The sequence below is a fragment of the Myodes glareolus genome, chromosome 1, assembly GCF_982192425.1.
Source record: "Myodes glareolus chromosome 1, mMyoGla1.1, whole genome shotgun sequence".
Lineage (NCBI taxonomy): Eukaryota > Metazoa > Chordata > Mammalia > Rodentia > Cricetidae > Myodes > Myodes glareolus.
Window position 1 is genome coordinate 73302987 of NC_142026.1, and position 15039 is coordinate 73318025.

Here is a 15039-nt window from a genome sequence, read left to right on the forward strand (position 1 = left end):
GGAGGGAGAACGTGAGCAAGGAAGGCAGGATCAGAGAGTTCCTTCATCCGGCGATGGATGGAGATTCAGACAGGGACCCACGTTGGACCTGTGGACTGAGCCCCCAAGGTCCAAATGAGGACCAGAAGGAGAGAGAACATGAACAAGGAAATCAGGACCGTGAGCGGTGCATTCACCCACTGATACAAGGGGACTGATCTAATTAGAGTTCACCAAGGCCAGCTGGACTGCGACTGAAAGAGCACGTGATCAAACCAGATTCTCTGAATGTGGCTGGCATGGGGACTGTCTGAGAAGCCATTGATTATGGCACTGGGACTTGTTTCCTCTGCATGTACTGGCTTTTTGGGATCCTAGTCTGTTTGGATGCTCACCTTCCTAGACCTGGAGGAAGGGGGGAGGAACTTGAACTTCCCACATTGCATGAAACCCTGACTGCCTACTCATGACTGGAGAGGGAGGATGAGAGGGAGTGGGGGGAGTGGGAGGGTATTGGGAGGAGGGGCGGAAGTGGAAATTTTAATAAATTAATAAAAAATATTAAAAAAAATAACGTGGAGAATTTCTGGAAAAAAATACAGGAATTCCCAGGTCTGGTTGATTCTTCAATATGGTGATCATTTAGTTGCTCCTGTACCAGCTGTTCTAAAACCTGTAGTTTGTCTTCTGTTAAAACCATTATTTCACCCATACTGGTTTCTCAGTTAACCATTTTAAATATTGGCTGTTGGTACCTCTAAAAGTTGCTAGGTGCTTTGTGTTCTTGCATGGCATGAATGACTGGCAACCTTTGTTCATAGTACCTTATAATATCCTTCTCAGAAACATGAGTTTTAGGGACTGTAGGGATGTCAATATGGGTATTCCATTGCTGCAGCAGATCACAATCTTATAAATACACTACAATATTAGCCATGTATGGCCGCAGTCTTCTTTTCTGTCCTTCTGACCCTATGCATTCAACCCATCTCATGCTTTTTTTCACTTCAGATAGGGTTTCAATTCCTATGAATTGAACATCTGCCTGTTGAATAGGCTAATTCAGATGCCAAGATTCTGGAATGAAATTTGTCCAGTAAAGATAATATCTCATCCTTGAACATTATTTGGATGGCATATATATTGCTTTCCTGGACAGATACCCTATCCATTAACCTATCATACCTTTTTTTAACAGATTTTTATTGTTAAATTCAACAGTATGAATTATCTCAGATTATTTCTCAGCATTCTTTAACATGGATTGAATTTTGTCTGTCAAATTAATGTTATCATTTTCAGTGGTATTAATTTTTTCATCTTGGTGTTCATTATTAGTCTGTAAAGACTATATCATTTCTAAAAAGTTCCTCATTCTTGGCTATGTTATCAAACCATTTTCTTAAGGATATAATATGAAAAACAATTCGCATAATCAAATAAAAAATGTATAAGAAATATTCACATAAACCTTGTAGAATTCCATCCATAGTGTAAGCAAGATGGTTATTCAATTGCTAAATGGTAATATTGTCTGAAATCTTATAAGTTCAAATTCATTGTATACTTACCCACATTAGAAAATTTCAGTAAATTCTTGTAAGTCCTGCTTTGGTTCTATGTGCTGGTGTCTGCTTGTATACTGACAAATATGCTTTGCTTGGCAAATTAAGAGCAAATATCAAGAGAAATTAAATCCATTCTGTATAAGAAGAGAGGCTTTTTTGTGACCAGAATATCAATGAACCCAAAGCTGTTGTCGGCAGTTGGATGTGATGCAATGGGGATCCAGTGGGGGAAAAAACAGCATGCTGTGGCAGGAAAATTTGGGGTCCTAGTCACTGACTGGAGAGAAAGTAGCATGTGGGTCATGGACAAAAAAATGTACATTGGTTGCAGAACGAGGGAGCATGACAGGGGATTGGAATGAACCTTTAAGGCCAATCCTGGTAATCGTGGACTCATTCCCATGTTGAGTGGTGAGATGAAGTTGAACACAAATAAAATAATCCCACAGTAGCTCACAATTACGTATAATAGAAGGATTCTTTATTTAGGGGAAACTCACAAGTCACAGTCTTTTGTATGAAAGGGTATCAGTTGAGAGAGAAAGTGGGCAAGCACACACTTTTGGTACCCAAGACTATGCCCAACCTGGTTCAGCCTCTCAAAGACCATGGTTGAAGGAGGTTTCCCCTTAATAAACATGAGAAATTATGAAAGGACTACATTCTTAGAAAATGTTTCTCAGTACTGACACCAAATCACCAGCTTCTATCACATTGAATTACATTATAGAAGAGTGAAGAATAAGACATACCTCACAGATAAATAGATGAAAGATGAAAACACTCATTCTGAGCAAGTCTACCTTGTCCAAGGAAAAAGAAACACCATGTGTTTTCACTAATTGTCAGATAATATCCTCGAAAGATCAGATAGGTAAGTTTCATTAGGAATACCCATAGATTTCAGGAAATTGGTCAATGGCCACAGGAAGAAAACAGAAAAGTATTGTGGGTACAACAATCTACTGTAATGGAAAACAGAAGAATTAAGGTACAGAACAGGTTAATAGCAGGATGAACTAGAGAATAGAGTAGAGAATGGAATATATAGAGGTATAACTACTGCTAAAAGCATTTCAAAATGATCACATGAAAAGTTACTAATGTAGGCTTCCTTTAAAATATATACATAGATATTGAGCATTTAGTTGGAGTTACCTTAGAGTGGGTCACAATTCTCATAGTAGACACCACAGAATACCAAGCAAGATGTCCAGTGTCAGAAATGTATTTCCGTTTTCATAGTTGTTAGACAGTGAGGTTAGACATGCAAATCTAAATCCTCAGAGCTAGTGTTCTAAAGTAAGTGATAACATGTTGCATTTGCTTTGAGGAGACTGCATTACCTCAGTGACTATTATTTTTCTATTTCAGTCTTGTTACCTGGAAATTTTTAACATATATGGTCATGAGGACCAGATATGCCAGTGCATATATGATATTTTGTGGTCACCAGCTCAGAAATTGTTTCCATCCTTGGCTCCATTGACCTCTCAACATTTGAGGCACTGCCATTGTTCTTTCTTTATCTCTAGAATTTAGCAATAAGGTCCTTTCTTTCAAGATTCCACATACTTGAATCATAAAACATAGAGAAATTGAGCACACCTTATTTGGAAACTTCATCTCTACTGGCTAACTTTCACCATATTAAAAGGCTGTAGGACCATTATTATACAGGAGAAAAAGATTCACCTGTCCCAGCCATCTCTGGACCCTGTGGAATAAACCAATGACTAGCCAGGAAAGACAAACCAACTGGTTCAGTATGAAATAAATGTGGGGGTAACCAAAACCTTTCTGATTGGCAAGAAGTCTCATTCAACAATTAAATCCACGACTTCTAGCATTGGTATTCGGACTAAGTTCCTGTAGTTAGACATGTCATGTTACCTAGAGGTAAACAGGTTGATGCAATTTTGCTAAATAATCACAGTAGTAAACCAACATCCAATAACTTATCATTATACTCATTGATTAGTTCATCTCTCAGTTGATGGTGTTCAACACAGAGTTTCACAACTGTCCAAATGTATGAAACATAAGACACTGTGAAATGTTCAGACACGTATGGAGTATCTATCTGCCTGTGTATGCGGGGGGAAATATAATATTTACAAATTTTAAAAGTCTCTGATCAAGTTACATTATACACATTTGAAAATTATCTCATCTTTATTGACAGTGCTAAGTTATAGATTTATTTCTCCTGTATGAAAGTAAGAGTAGTGTAGTCTCAATATGGTGGTGAGCATTCTGTAAAACAGTTGGATTCAGTCTTCTGGACTGAGATATTCCAAGACTTATTGGTTATAATGCCATTGGAAAGTAATTAAACATCCTTAATTTCTGTTACCTCAGTGTAATGTGGAAATATTATGGCCTCACATTGCTGTTGGGATGCCAAACATAAATGTATGTGTGTCCTGCTTGTTCTAGGTTGTATGAAGAATCATCAAGAATATTGTCATTGCATGTCATTGCTATCGTTGTTGGTTTTGTAAATCTTTATTAGTAATATTTTTGATATTTGCATGAGGAAGTTAAGATAGACATATAAAATGTTGGATTTTATGACTCACAATAAGATTTACATAATTCTTACATTACAGGTGAGGATTCCTTCAAGAAGGCAGCCATGGAAGTTTCTACTCTCTGTGTCACTCTGTGTAATGAACTGTACAGAGACTCCAGAATTCTATGAAAAAAGAAAGCTTCTGCAATAAGAAAATCAGGTAAATTCTGATTTATATGATACCTGTAAATTCCACCATCTGTAAAAGAGAAAGGTTTAAGCCCCTTGTTACCATTGGTGGTTGAGTTCATTTTCTACACTGTCTTCTTTGACCTTTGTTTAGTTAGCAGTTGTGAAAGCTTCCAGTTTTCTCTTAGAAGCCTTCTTGTAGTGTGCCTTATATTTAATTAACAGGAGACCCATATGATATATCCAAGAGCAGGCTAAAGTAACTTATAAAGAAATGGATGTTTTACTATGACACAGCAATCATGCAGTAAATTTAATCAAACTTTTTAACTTCCAAACATGATGTCTTAAAACCACATGCAATAGTTCTACAAGATCCCTAAATGCAAATAACACGGTCCCTAAATGATTTTCTGAGAATTAACTTCATGATCCAGAAAACTACAAGGGCCTTGCAAGTATTAAAGTTCTGAGATGAAATACACTTCACCAATGACAGAGTTTCAGCTTTACTCCAACAGGGGTAAGGTTTCCCAGTTCAAGTGCTACATCTCTGCCGGACAATGAAGTCTGTCAATGGAAGCCAGGAAATGTCACACAATCACACCTAACAAATGCCACACAATCACACCTAACAAATAACAATAAGGTATTTACTGGGAGGGGAAAAGCCAGCATTCTAATTGTCTTAATAATAAAAGATCAAGAGTAAGATATAGGGGTTAATATTATAGATCAGAGACGAAAAACAGCCAGCCACTAGAGAGTTCTTTTACCTCTACCAATGCTCAGACTGAAGGGGTGATCCTGTCATCAGACTTTATCTCCAGATTTTGTCTGTCTCCACCAAACATTAGACTCAGAGAGTTCTTGCTTCCTGCCTCGTTATATTTCTCTGTTCAGCCATTTCCCTTCCTGTCTCTACCTTCATAGTGCTGAGATTAAAGACAGGGGACTCCCAGGTACTAGGATTAAAGGTGTGAGCAACCACCACTTGGCCTTTAGCGACTTAGCTCTGCACTGTGAGCTTCAGGCAAACTTTTTTTTGTTAAAACACAAACAAAAAATCACTACAAACTTGTAGCTGAGGTGGACTGATACATTAATAATGTAATAGACTTGACTTTATTACTGTTTTAACTATCACTTGTACCCATGAATACTCTCCATGGAACAGTTCCAAGGTGACTTCCATATGAGATATTTTAATTCTTTGGAGGAGGTGCTACCTTTAGGAGGACACGTTAGAGTTGGAAAAGGATTGTTTCAACACTGATCAGCTTTTCTTTATGTTCTAGATTAACCATCCCATTTTGTTTTCACCATCATTCCCACCATTTGAACTGCCTTACCTCTCTGTCTCCCTGTGATGACACTTAGTATCCCAAGACCACTTTATTCCTAGATTGAGATAGAATTAGAGCCCTTAATAGAGAAATGGATTCAGTGATAAAGTAGAAATCAAACACATCCTCTTACGCTGCAATATTGTTGAGGGAATGATTGATTGTGGAGTCAACTGGATCTGGTTTGTTATCAGAACATACAATCTCAATGACTATTCTCTGCAGTCAATTTAACTACTTCTGGACATTGCCAAAATCCAAACAGGTGGGCACAGCTGTGTAAGATATTTTCTTAAATAAATTATTTGAAGAGGGAAGACCCACTTCTACTTTGGATTTTTGAGATGAGAAGTGAGCCTTCAATCCATATCTTTTGAGGTAGGAATATTCATATTTAATCTGGACTACACCTTCTAATGGCAGCTTATGATAAGGACATGGAAGAAGTAAGCTTGCTTTCTCTTTGTCTGCCTACTATTGATCTCCTTAGGAAGTACTGTCCTTCACTGTTGTTAGATCCTAATTCTTTGGGATTCTGGCTTATACTAAAGAACAACTGTGACAGTCAGCATTGTTGAATTAACATCTACTGGATTCTCAGAACTTTCATTTATGAACAACCATCATTGGATGTATTGGACCATGGTAAGCTATTCAATTATATCACCATATATATCCTGTTACTCTAGAAAACAGTTATTAATACATGATAGAAGCAAGAATTTTTCTGACTGTGAGAACAGACAAAAGCCTTTAGTCTCCTAGAATGACCAGTTTTATTTTCTCTTTGGCCTATGAATAAGCATTGCGAATATCAAAGCTTAACAAATAATGTTTATGTTCATGTGTATGCCACTCAAAATAAACATAACAATAAAATTAAATCAGCAAATAAAACACCAAAAGGGCAAAAACACCATGTTATAAGTCATAAATACTTATCAATATAGACAACAATGAATGAACTCAGAAGGTTATATTTATGTAATATATTTGTTTATATGTTTATGTAACAAACATCATTTTTAAGATGAGGTCCTGAATTGGGGACAGAGTAGTAGGAATAATTAATATTGGAAGCATAGTCAGACGAATATAGAGGGGCAAAATGAGTCTAGGGAACCCTGACTAATATACAACTGATCACTGTATTGTTTTACAGCCATCCAAGGCAAAGGCACTTATTCTCTTAGAATGAACAATTTCACTTTCTCTTTGACCAATGAGTAAATCTTTCAAATGTCAAAGCTTATTAATTAATTGAGGCATAATTAGTAAAACCTTAGAGATAGAAATTGGGGTTCAACATGAAGGCCAGAAAAGCAAAGCAGCTAGCCACTGGCTCTTACCTTGACCTCAGTACTAAAATGTCGATCCAGCCTCTAGAAAACCTCAGAATGAGACTGTGAGTGAGAGCCATCTTCTCCCATTTTATATTCCTTTCTAGTGCTGAATTAAACTCATGCACCACTCCACCCGAGTTCCATGGCAGCCTATTGAGGCTACTGGGATTAAAGGTGTGTGTCACCACTTCATTGTTCATAAGGCTGATCATTGCAACTGTTTTACTCTCTGAACTTCAGGCAAGCTTTATTTATTAAAATACAAAAAAGTATCACTATAATTAATAAAGTTTATATTAATGGACATTCCACTTAAAGCAAAAATACCAAGGAATTTATTACATCAAAGAAAACAAAAGTGCAAAACAACAAAAAGTTATTCCTAGAATGTTACACACATAGAAAACAAAGAGTAGATACAGAAGGTTGTTTTTATATAATTTATTGGTTTATACTTATATATAACAACTTGAATAGCAAAGAGGAGGCCCTGAATTGGTGAGTGAGTGGTAAGGATCATGGACGCTGGAAGTATATTTAGAGAAGCTGGAATGGAGTAATGACATATTTATACTTTGACTAAAAGCCTTAAAAGACTAAGCCACTTTAGAATCAGGTGTATTTACAAAGCAAACAAAATAAAACACTGTTTTGCTTTTTACAAAAAAAACCCGCTGTGAACATCTAAAATTGGGAAAATTATGCAAATTGTTTCCTTTAAATTAATAAATGAAATTTCTAATCTTCTATATAAAACTACACTTCCTCCGCCACACATGCACTGTTTGCTTCAGTTAAGATGCCTCAGCTAAACACCTTAAACACATTTTCAAAAAATGAAATGAATGCCTATATCTCAAAGAAAGGGAAATAAAAATAATTGATGGAAGGTGAACACCTCTAGTGGGGCTATTGGCAATTAGCAATCTTTTTTTTTTTTAAGAGAGTCTGTCCTTTTCTTCAGTGTTACAGCACCAAATGTGATTTTCTTGTTCCGTCAAATAACCTTGTTCCTGTGCTCAGGCAGATTGTTCTTACTAAACTCAGTGGACCTCACACAAAGAAGGCCATGACTTTCTAAAATATTTGTTTCTATTGATGCAGGAGTGGAATGCAGAAAAGGAGTTTGTATAACAATAACTAAATGCATCATATAAAGGTGTGAAATAGTCAAACCATAAAATTTCAATAATGTTAGCTGGGTGGTGGTGGCGCGTGCCTTTAATCCCAGCACTTGGGTGGAGGCAGCTACAAGAGCTAGTTCCAGGACAGGCTCCAAAGCTACAGAGAAACGCTGTCTCAAAAAAATCCCCCAAATCAAGAATGAGCAACACTGTAGGTTTGTGTACTTCATGATGATATCTCACTAGCAACAGATTACATAAGTGGAGGTGGTATCACAGGTTCCCTCCTGAAACTGTGTACTTTGTCCACCCAACAATTTGTGCAGAGGAAAAACATTGTACACTATGTATTTTGATATTATGTACTATTAAAGATTAATGATATGTGTGAAATGGGTTATAAAAGATTATCCAGGGATGTGTAAAAGAATTATACACAATGAATATCTGAAATTATTTTATAACATCTGTTTACCATTTAAAAATACAGCAGGCATTCCTCACAATGAAATCACAGAAAAGAACAAATGCAGAGATCACAGCAGAAGCAATATTTTTCATTATAAAATAACCATTCCTCAGAAGCTAAGAAAATATGGAATTTAGAGCACCATCTTTTAAAGAAGATGATAATGAAGATGATGAAGTAACATTATATTTAGTAGATGGTATCAGAAACATTCCATGAAGTTGAGAAAGGTTCAGTGTGCCCCTTCTCTCCATTGTGTTCAGTCCAGCACTTGAAGTTGTAGCTAACACAATCAGACAAGTAAAGTACATATAGTGTGAGCATTTTGGAAAATGGAGATAATTTGTCAAAGTAGACAATAAACAGTATCTAATAAAGAAAGAAAATTGTCATTTAAGACAAATTTATAATGTGCTCAGAAGTTCTGAATTATTTTCCATAAGGTCAATTGTGGAAAAGCTGGAGAGTATATTTGACTATGATCAAAACATATTGTATTAGATTCTCAAAGAACTGACAACATCTATTTAATGAGAAGCCCGGATTTCACATTTGGAGGAAAGGTTAATATTTGCAATTAATGATGTCATCAAGTTAGATTAAGGTCACATATAAAGCAAGTGCATTTTTATTAAACATTAATGAAATGTGAAATTTCTGATGACAAAGAAGGCATCATTTCTGCATCACTCCTGCACCCCACACATGTGACTTTAATTTAGAATCACATCATTGTCTGCAATGGAATCCAGCAGTGATGATCAAATGTCAAAAGTGATATGTCTTAAATAAAATGATATTGTTGGAAGCATAAAATTCAGTGTGAAGCACAGGTTTGGAATAGCTGTTCTAACTTCTCTGAAGGTCATGGAGTTGAAGAGATTTCAGGTCTGGCTATGTCAGCATGTCAGGTTTTTGTTTTAATTTGTAAATGTTTTAAATAACAAACATTTAAACATGCCACATTTCAAAGTTATGAAATCACTCAAATCATTGTAACAATATTTCACTTTATTTCACAGTGTTGACAACACATTGAAAGAAAATGTGAAATTTTCAAAAAGAGCCCCCAGATCAATCTAGTAATTATTACAGAAGGTACTGAAAGCTCCACAGAGAATTTGGGGGCATTATATTTATCCCACTAAATTTACTCTGGAATCTTTCTTTCCTGATTTTTGTTTGTTTTCAGCCTGTCTTCCCTCTGTTAGTGGTAAAGCTAAAAACCCATGATGAACAATATTAACTCTGACACGGTAAAGGAAATGTTATTTGAAAGTGAGAGAATCAAGGGCCCATGGCATACATGACACAAGCAGGTAAGAAGAGGAGAACTAAGTGAGCAGGTATCCACAGCAAGGTGTGGGGAAAGGAACACAGCTGAGCAGACAAAGTGCTCTTGACATAAAACCCAGAATTTCATGTACCTATAACATACTTTGTATATGGACTATCTCCGAGTACATACAATTTTCATTACAAAAGTGAATGGAGTTATTCCCCACAGTCTTCTCAAGTGTGGAGTGCAGTGGTTTTTCTTGTTTATCCCTTAATTGAATATTTTTTCCATTTTCTTGTGGTACCAAGCCTCTAACAGCAGAATCACTAGAGTCAATAGAACCAAGGCAGCCACAAACATCCGGATAAGATTTTCAACTATGTGATGTTGGTTCTGCAAGGCTGGAAGTTCTACATAAAGAGGTCAAGGAAGTTAAGTTATATCAAAGTCTTCTCACAATAAGTGGTTGTACACACAGTTCCTAATATGTTTGACAGACCAACCCTTTGTGCCTATCTCTTAATCTAGAATTTTGTTTTTCACACAAATTTTATATATTCTTGCTCTTTTCATGTTCCAGTGATCTGAGTTTCCATAGATAATCAATTAAATTCAGAGAGTATATAACATGTTTGATAGAGTTGACACATTCCTCTGAGCCCCTCAAAGTTTCAATAATTCTAATTGTTCTGTAAATGTACATTATTCTAATGTCATTTCATCTGACAGATCCTGCATGAACTTTTCCTGCTGCTTGTAAGTGTGGAGAAATCCAATTGCCCCAATTTCTCAATGTCAGAGGAGGCTTAACAAACACATATTGATTTCAAGGTTTGCAGTACCCAACTCCCAGGAGAGTTCTCACTTGCCATTCTCAGTGGGGGTGAGGAACTGGTCCTTGGGTTCTGTCAGAAATGATTGGACAGATGGATATTTGAGATCCCAGGCCTTGGATATAACCTGTCTTTTTTCTACTTCAATCTGGATCTTACATACTTCCAATTGCTTCATACCCTGTCACACCAGTTTTTGAAACTTTCGGTTCTTGACTGTCTAAAAGAACACAGTTCAGTACCACTGAGGCATTAAAACTTTATTGTTGAAAGCAATGGGCTAACTCAAACTCTGAGGGACTCAGAATTGCTTGATTAATTCTGTACACCCTTTGTACCACAAACTTTTCACAAACAGCAGTTGCCATGAGACTGGATTCAGAGTTTTCAGGAAATAAAGAAAAGAGGAGAATGAAAGACTGAAATTCCCATAGGAGACTACTCTCACTAGGCTTTGCTAAATTTATACAAGCTAGACTTATCTAAAAGAGTCAATTTCAATTGAGGAAATGCCTCCATTATATTGGTCTGTGGCAAGTCTGTGGGTAAATTATCCTGATTGATTGATAATTGATGTGGAAGGGACCAGCCCATTGTGAATGGTTCTAACAGTGGGCTGTTGGAACTTAAGGGTACAAGAAAATGTGCTGAACAAGACACTGGGGAGTAAGTCCTCTATGGCCTTTGCTTCAATTCTAGCCATGAGTGCCTAATTCTATTTCTCTTCATGTTGCACTATAAGCTAATAGATGGAATAAACTGATTCCTTTACAAGCTAATTTAGAACATGGTATTTAATCACTGAAATAGAAACATACCTAATACAAAGGCAATATCTTATCACTTATCAAATATGTGTCCCACTTAAATCCTACTGCCTAAATTACAATTAAGTAAATTACAATGAGTCATAGAGGACAATATTTGCATCAGGGGGTGCTGTTGGTTTTTCCACTATGAAAGGTGAAAGCCTTTGGACTGAAGAGTATCTTTCCTTAGGGTCTCCTTAGTTTTACTGTAAGATAGAGCCTTTCTTAGAGAAGATATTTGAGGGACCATATGCATTAAGAAAACATGGGTCAAGGATCCTTACCTGAAACAAGAATGTCAACGGGATTACTTGATGTTGACCGTATTTGGGGAATATTTTTAAAATAGCCATAACATCTGAATGTCCCATTCTGGTTGGCAGTCACAGAGCCCAGAACAAAACGGGCCTGGAATGACATTTTGGCATGTTGCTGTGAGTCCAGTGTCCATGAGAGGTTATATTTTCCGTCCTGGATCAAAGTGAATCTGTCAAATCTCAGTGATGAGCTACACTGAATGGTTATTGACTCTCCTGAAGTCGCAGCAGAGCTGGACCAGACAGACAGGCTTCTTTGAACATAGGCTCCTACAATACAAGGGGAAGTGTGTGAAATGAACTCAAGCTACCCACATTGCCCTGCAGGCTTGGGCTCTGAGGGCAGTTCCCCTTGAGAGAAGAACTCATTCTAAGGGGAGAGCCTGTGCTAGGACCCCTTAGTCTCTACTCACCAGTTAGTGTCAGAACCAGTGTGTCACTGCGCTCTGACAAGCCAGCAGGGCTCCTATAGTAACACTTGTATATTCCTGAAAAGCCCTTTAAAATGTGTTCAAATCTAAACTTAGCCTTGTTCTTCTGTTCCAGAGGGAGTTGTCTGTCCCAAGGATCTTTGTTTCCCTCTTTATGTAGAAGGTACTCCACAGCCTCCCAGGAACCCTGACACCAAATAGTCACACGTGTGTGTATGACAATTACAGAACGTGGCTCTGCCCAAATTATGGGCTTTGGGAGGTTTCCTGCAAGGAAATAAAAGATTAAGTCCCAGTACACTCTCCCCTCAGAATCCAGGTCTTAGCATAGAGCACATACAGACATCATGGCAGTATCCATACACACTTTTCTCCATCTGCATTGTGAAGAGTTTACCCAGAGGAGTGCAAAAGTAATGTCTTGTCTCCAGAGTGAAGAATAAATAACTGGATGGATGAAGACACTCACCTGTCGTTAATGTAGTTTTGTGACCCACACTCAGACCTGGATGAAAATTTCCATTGAGAGCTTTTGCCAATCTGAGAGCCAGGCTGGATCACCTGAAGTTAACATATGATTCAGACCTGTCTGTGGTATAGGCTTCCCTACAAACTTGAGGGTGCACTGTCCTTGTTCATATCTTACCAATACACAATAGCATTCTGAGCATCAGGGTCATGATGAGTCTTGCTATTGTTCTTGTTTGTGCTCCTTGGGAAGTCTTACCATGTTTTGAAGAAGTATCAGAGAGTTTGCTTTCATTCTGATAGTAAGTTTCCTTTTATGGGTTTGCCCCATAAGTACTATCAGAAAAAGGGGAACTTCTATTTTTTCCATTTTGCAGAAGTTTGGTCCGGTGTTCAGACCTCTGAAAAGACATTAGAAAAATGTTTTTTCTCTATTCTTCACAAAAACCCCTATTTACGTGTGTTGTGGATGATGAAGTGCTTCACAGAACTCTGCCCCATTCTGGTATTACTGTTTGTTAAAGAGGAGAGATAAGAAAAAAAGAGATGTAGGCTTTGTTTGGTGATATAAGCTATATAAAAATTCTTCTAGCTCATGTAAGCAGCCTCTTACCCATACTTTCATTTAGTAATCACAATTATATTCATTGGATCACCATACCACACTTAATAACATTGTTTCTTTTTGCTGTCATTGATGCTCTATGGGATTTAGTATGCAGTTTACTCATGTAACTCAAGATAATGTTCCCATAACACTACATTTAATGATTCTTGGACTATAGGAGCATCTCCAAGATGGGCTCAGAAAACTCTAGCTAGACTACCACCAATAACTCTTCTCCACTAGTCTCTTTATTACCTGAAAAATATAAGGGGCACAGTGGACATAGAGTATGCATAAATGGTAATGTTAGTAGTTCATCATATTATATGATGAATAGAAGATATGTTTCACTTTAAATCGAAATGGAACAAGGGAGACAGAACTTTCAATAACATAAAGAATCTTAAATTTCAAACAGTTCCTATATTGACATCACACTCTGTGGTATACCTACATTCTGTAAGTCATGTTCCCCAGCATTGTAAGGAGGCATTCAGTGTATTTCAGAAGGTATGATTCGGATGCAGCATACAAATGGGAGAAATGCAAGTAATAATTTCTTTCTACATGTTCATCACTACTGAGACCAAATCAGCATCTCCTTCATATTTAGTTCTATCATGAAAGAGAGAGTAAAAGACATATTTTACAAAAGAATTGGAAAGATCTGAAAACACTCATTCTGAGTGAGTTAACCTTGATCCAGATGTAGAATCACCGTATATTTTATCTCATATTAGGAGTTATCCTTGAAAGTTCAGGTGTATGTGTGTGCGTTTCATTTGGTGTCATGAAATTAGTCACTGGATACTGGAATAGGAATTAAAAGGATGGCAAATATAACAACCTCCTATAATGGAATAAAAAACAGTCAGATATAGGAAGTGGTTAATGGCAGGATGGATGTGTCTTGATGTTTCTTTACCTATTGGCTCTCTGGTTTTTGGTCTGGTTTTTGGTTATGGGTCTCTCCACCCATATCCCAAATCACTCCACACAGAGACTTATTATTTAATTATGCCCACCTCAGCTTGCCTTATTTCTAGCCAGATTTACATACCTTAAATTATCCCATTGACCCTTTTCCCTCAAGGTTTTCTCCTCTTCCTTCTGTAATCTTGTTTTTACTCTTACTCTAGAGCTGGTTATGTGACTCAAGTGTCTGGCATCCTTTTTCTCTCTCTTCCTCCTTCTTTCCACATTTCACCTTCTGTTTATACTCTGTGGCTGTCAGCCTCCCTGTATTTTCTCCTGCCTTGTTAAAGGCCATTCAGCTCTTTATTTTTCAAGTCAGGTGACTTTGATAAGGAAAATAACACAGCTTTACACAGTTAAACAAATGCAACACATCTTTGCATCATTAAACAATTGTTCCACAGCATAAAAAAGTAACACATCTTAAAATAATATTCCAGCACAGATGGGAAGATAGGATAGAGCATAGAATAGACACCAAACTCCAAGGGAGCATAGCAAAGCACAGGAGCACTGAGCTATCTCCAAGAACACAGAGAAAACAATGGGGAAACTAGAACTGTGACACTGACTGTACCACAGGAATACCATCTGAGCTTTGGATTCACTAGCACACAGAAGATTAATCAAAAGACTCTCAGACAGTCCCAACCACACCTATTAGAGGAAAAGATGAGTAGAAAAGGTAAGAACACATGCACTACTACACAGAGCAACACAACACTAGTAAAATATAAAGACCTGACAACAGAAAGACCTGATCAACCAAATATAGATGAGGCAAAAG

The 15039-nt window shown here is 37.1% G+C and overlaps 1 protein-coding gene across 1 annotated transcript in view; it reads right to left on the reverse strand.

Annotated features, from left to right (window-relative positions):
* The window catches only part of LOC146895962 (leukocyte immunoglobulin-like receptor subfamily B member 3), a 92946-nt gene extending 80064 nt beyond the window's left edge, over positions 1-12882 (reverse strand). Inside the window, exons 1-6 of the mRNA XM_087896321.1 lie at positions 12849-12882; positions 12672-12707; positions 12185-12469; positions 11739-12041; positions 10682-10717; positions 10097-10222 (exon numbers count right to left, since the gene is read on the reverse strand). Of these exons, the coding sequence (XP_087752447.1) occupies positions 10097-10222; positions 10682-10717; positions 11739-12041; positions 12185-12469; positions 12672-12707; positions 12849-12882 (820 nt within the window). The remainder of the gene's footprint in view (positions 1-10096; positions 10223-10681; positions 10718-11738; positions 12042-12184; positions 12470-12671; positions 12708-12848) is intronic.
* Positions 12883-15039: the final 2157 nt, after the last annotated feature.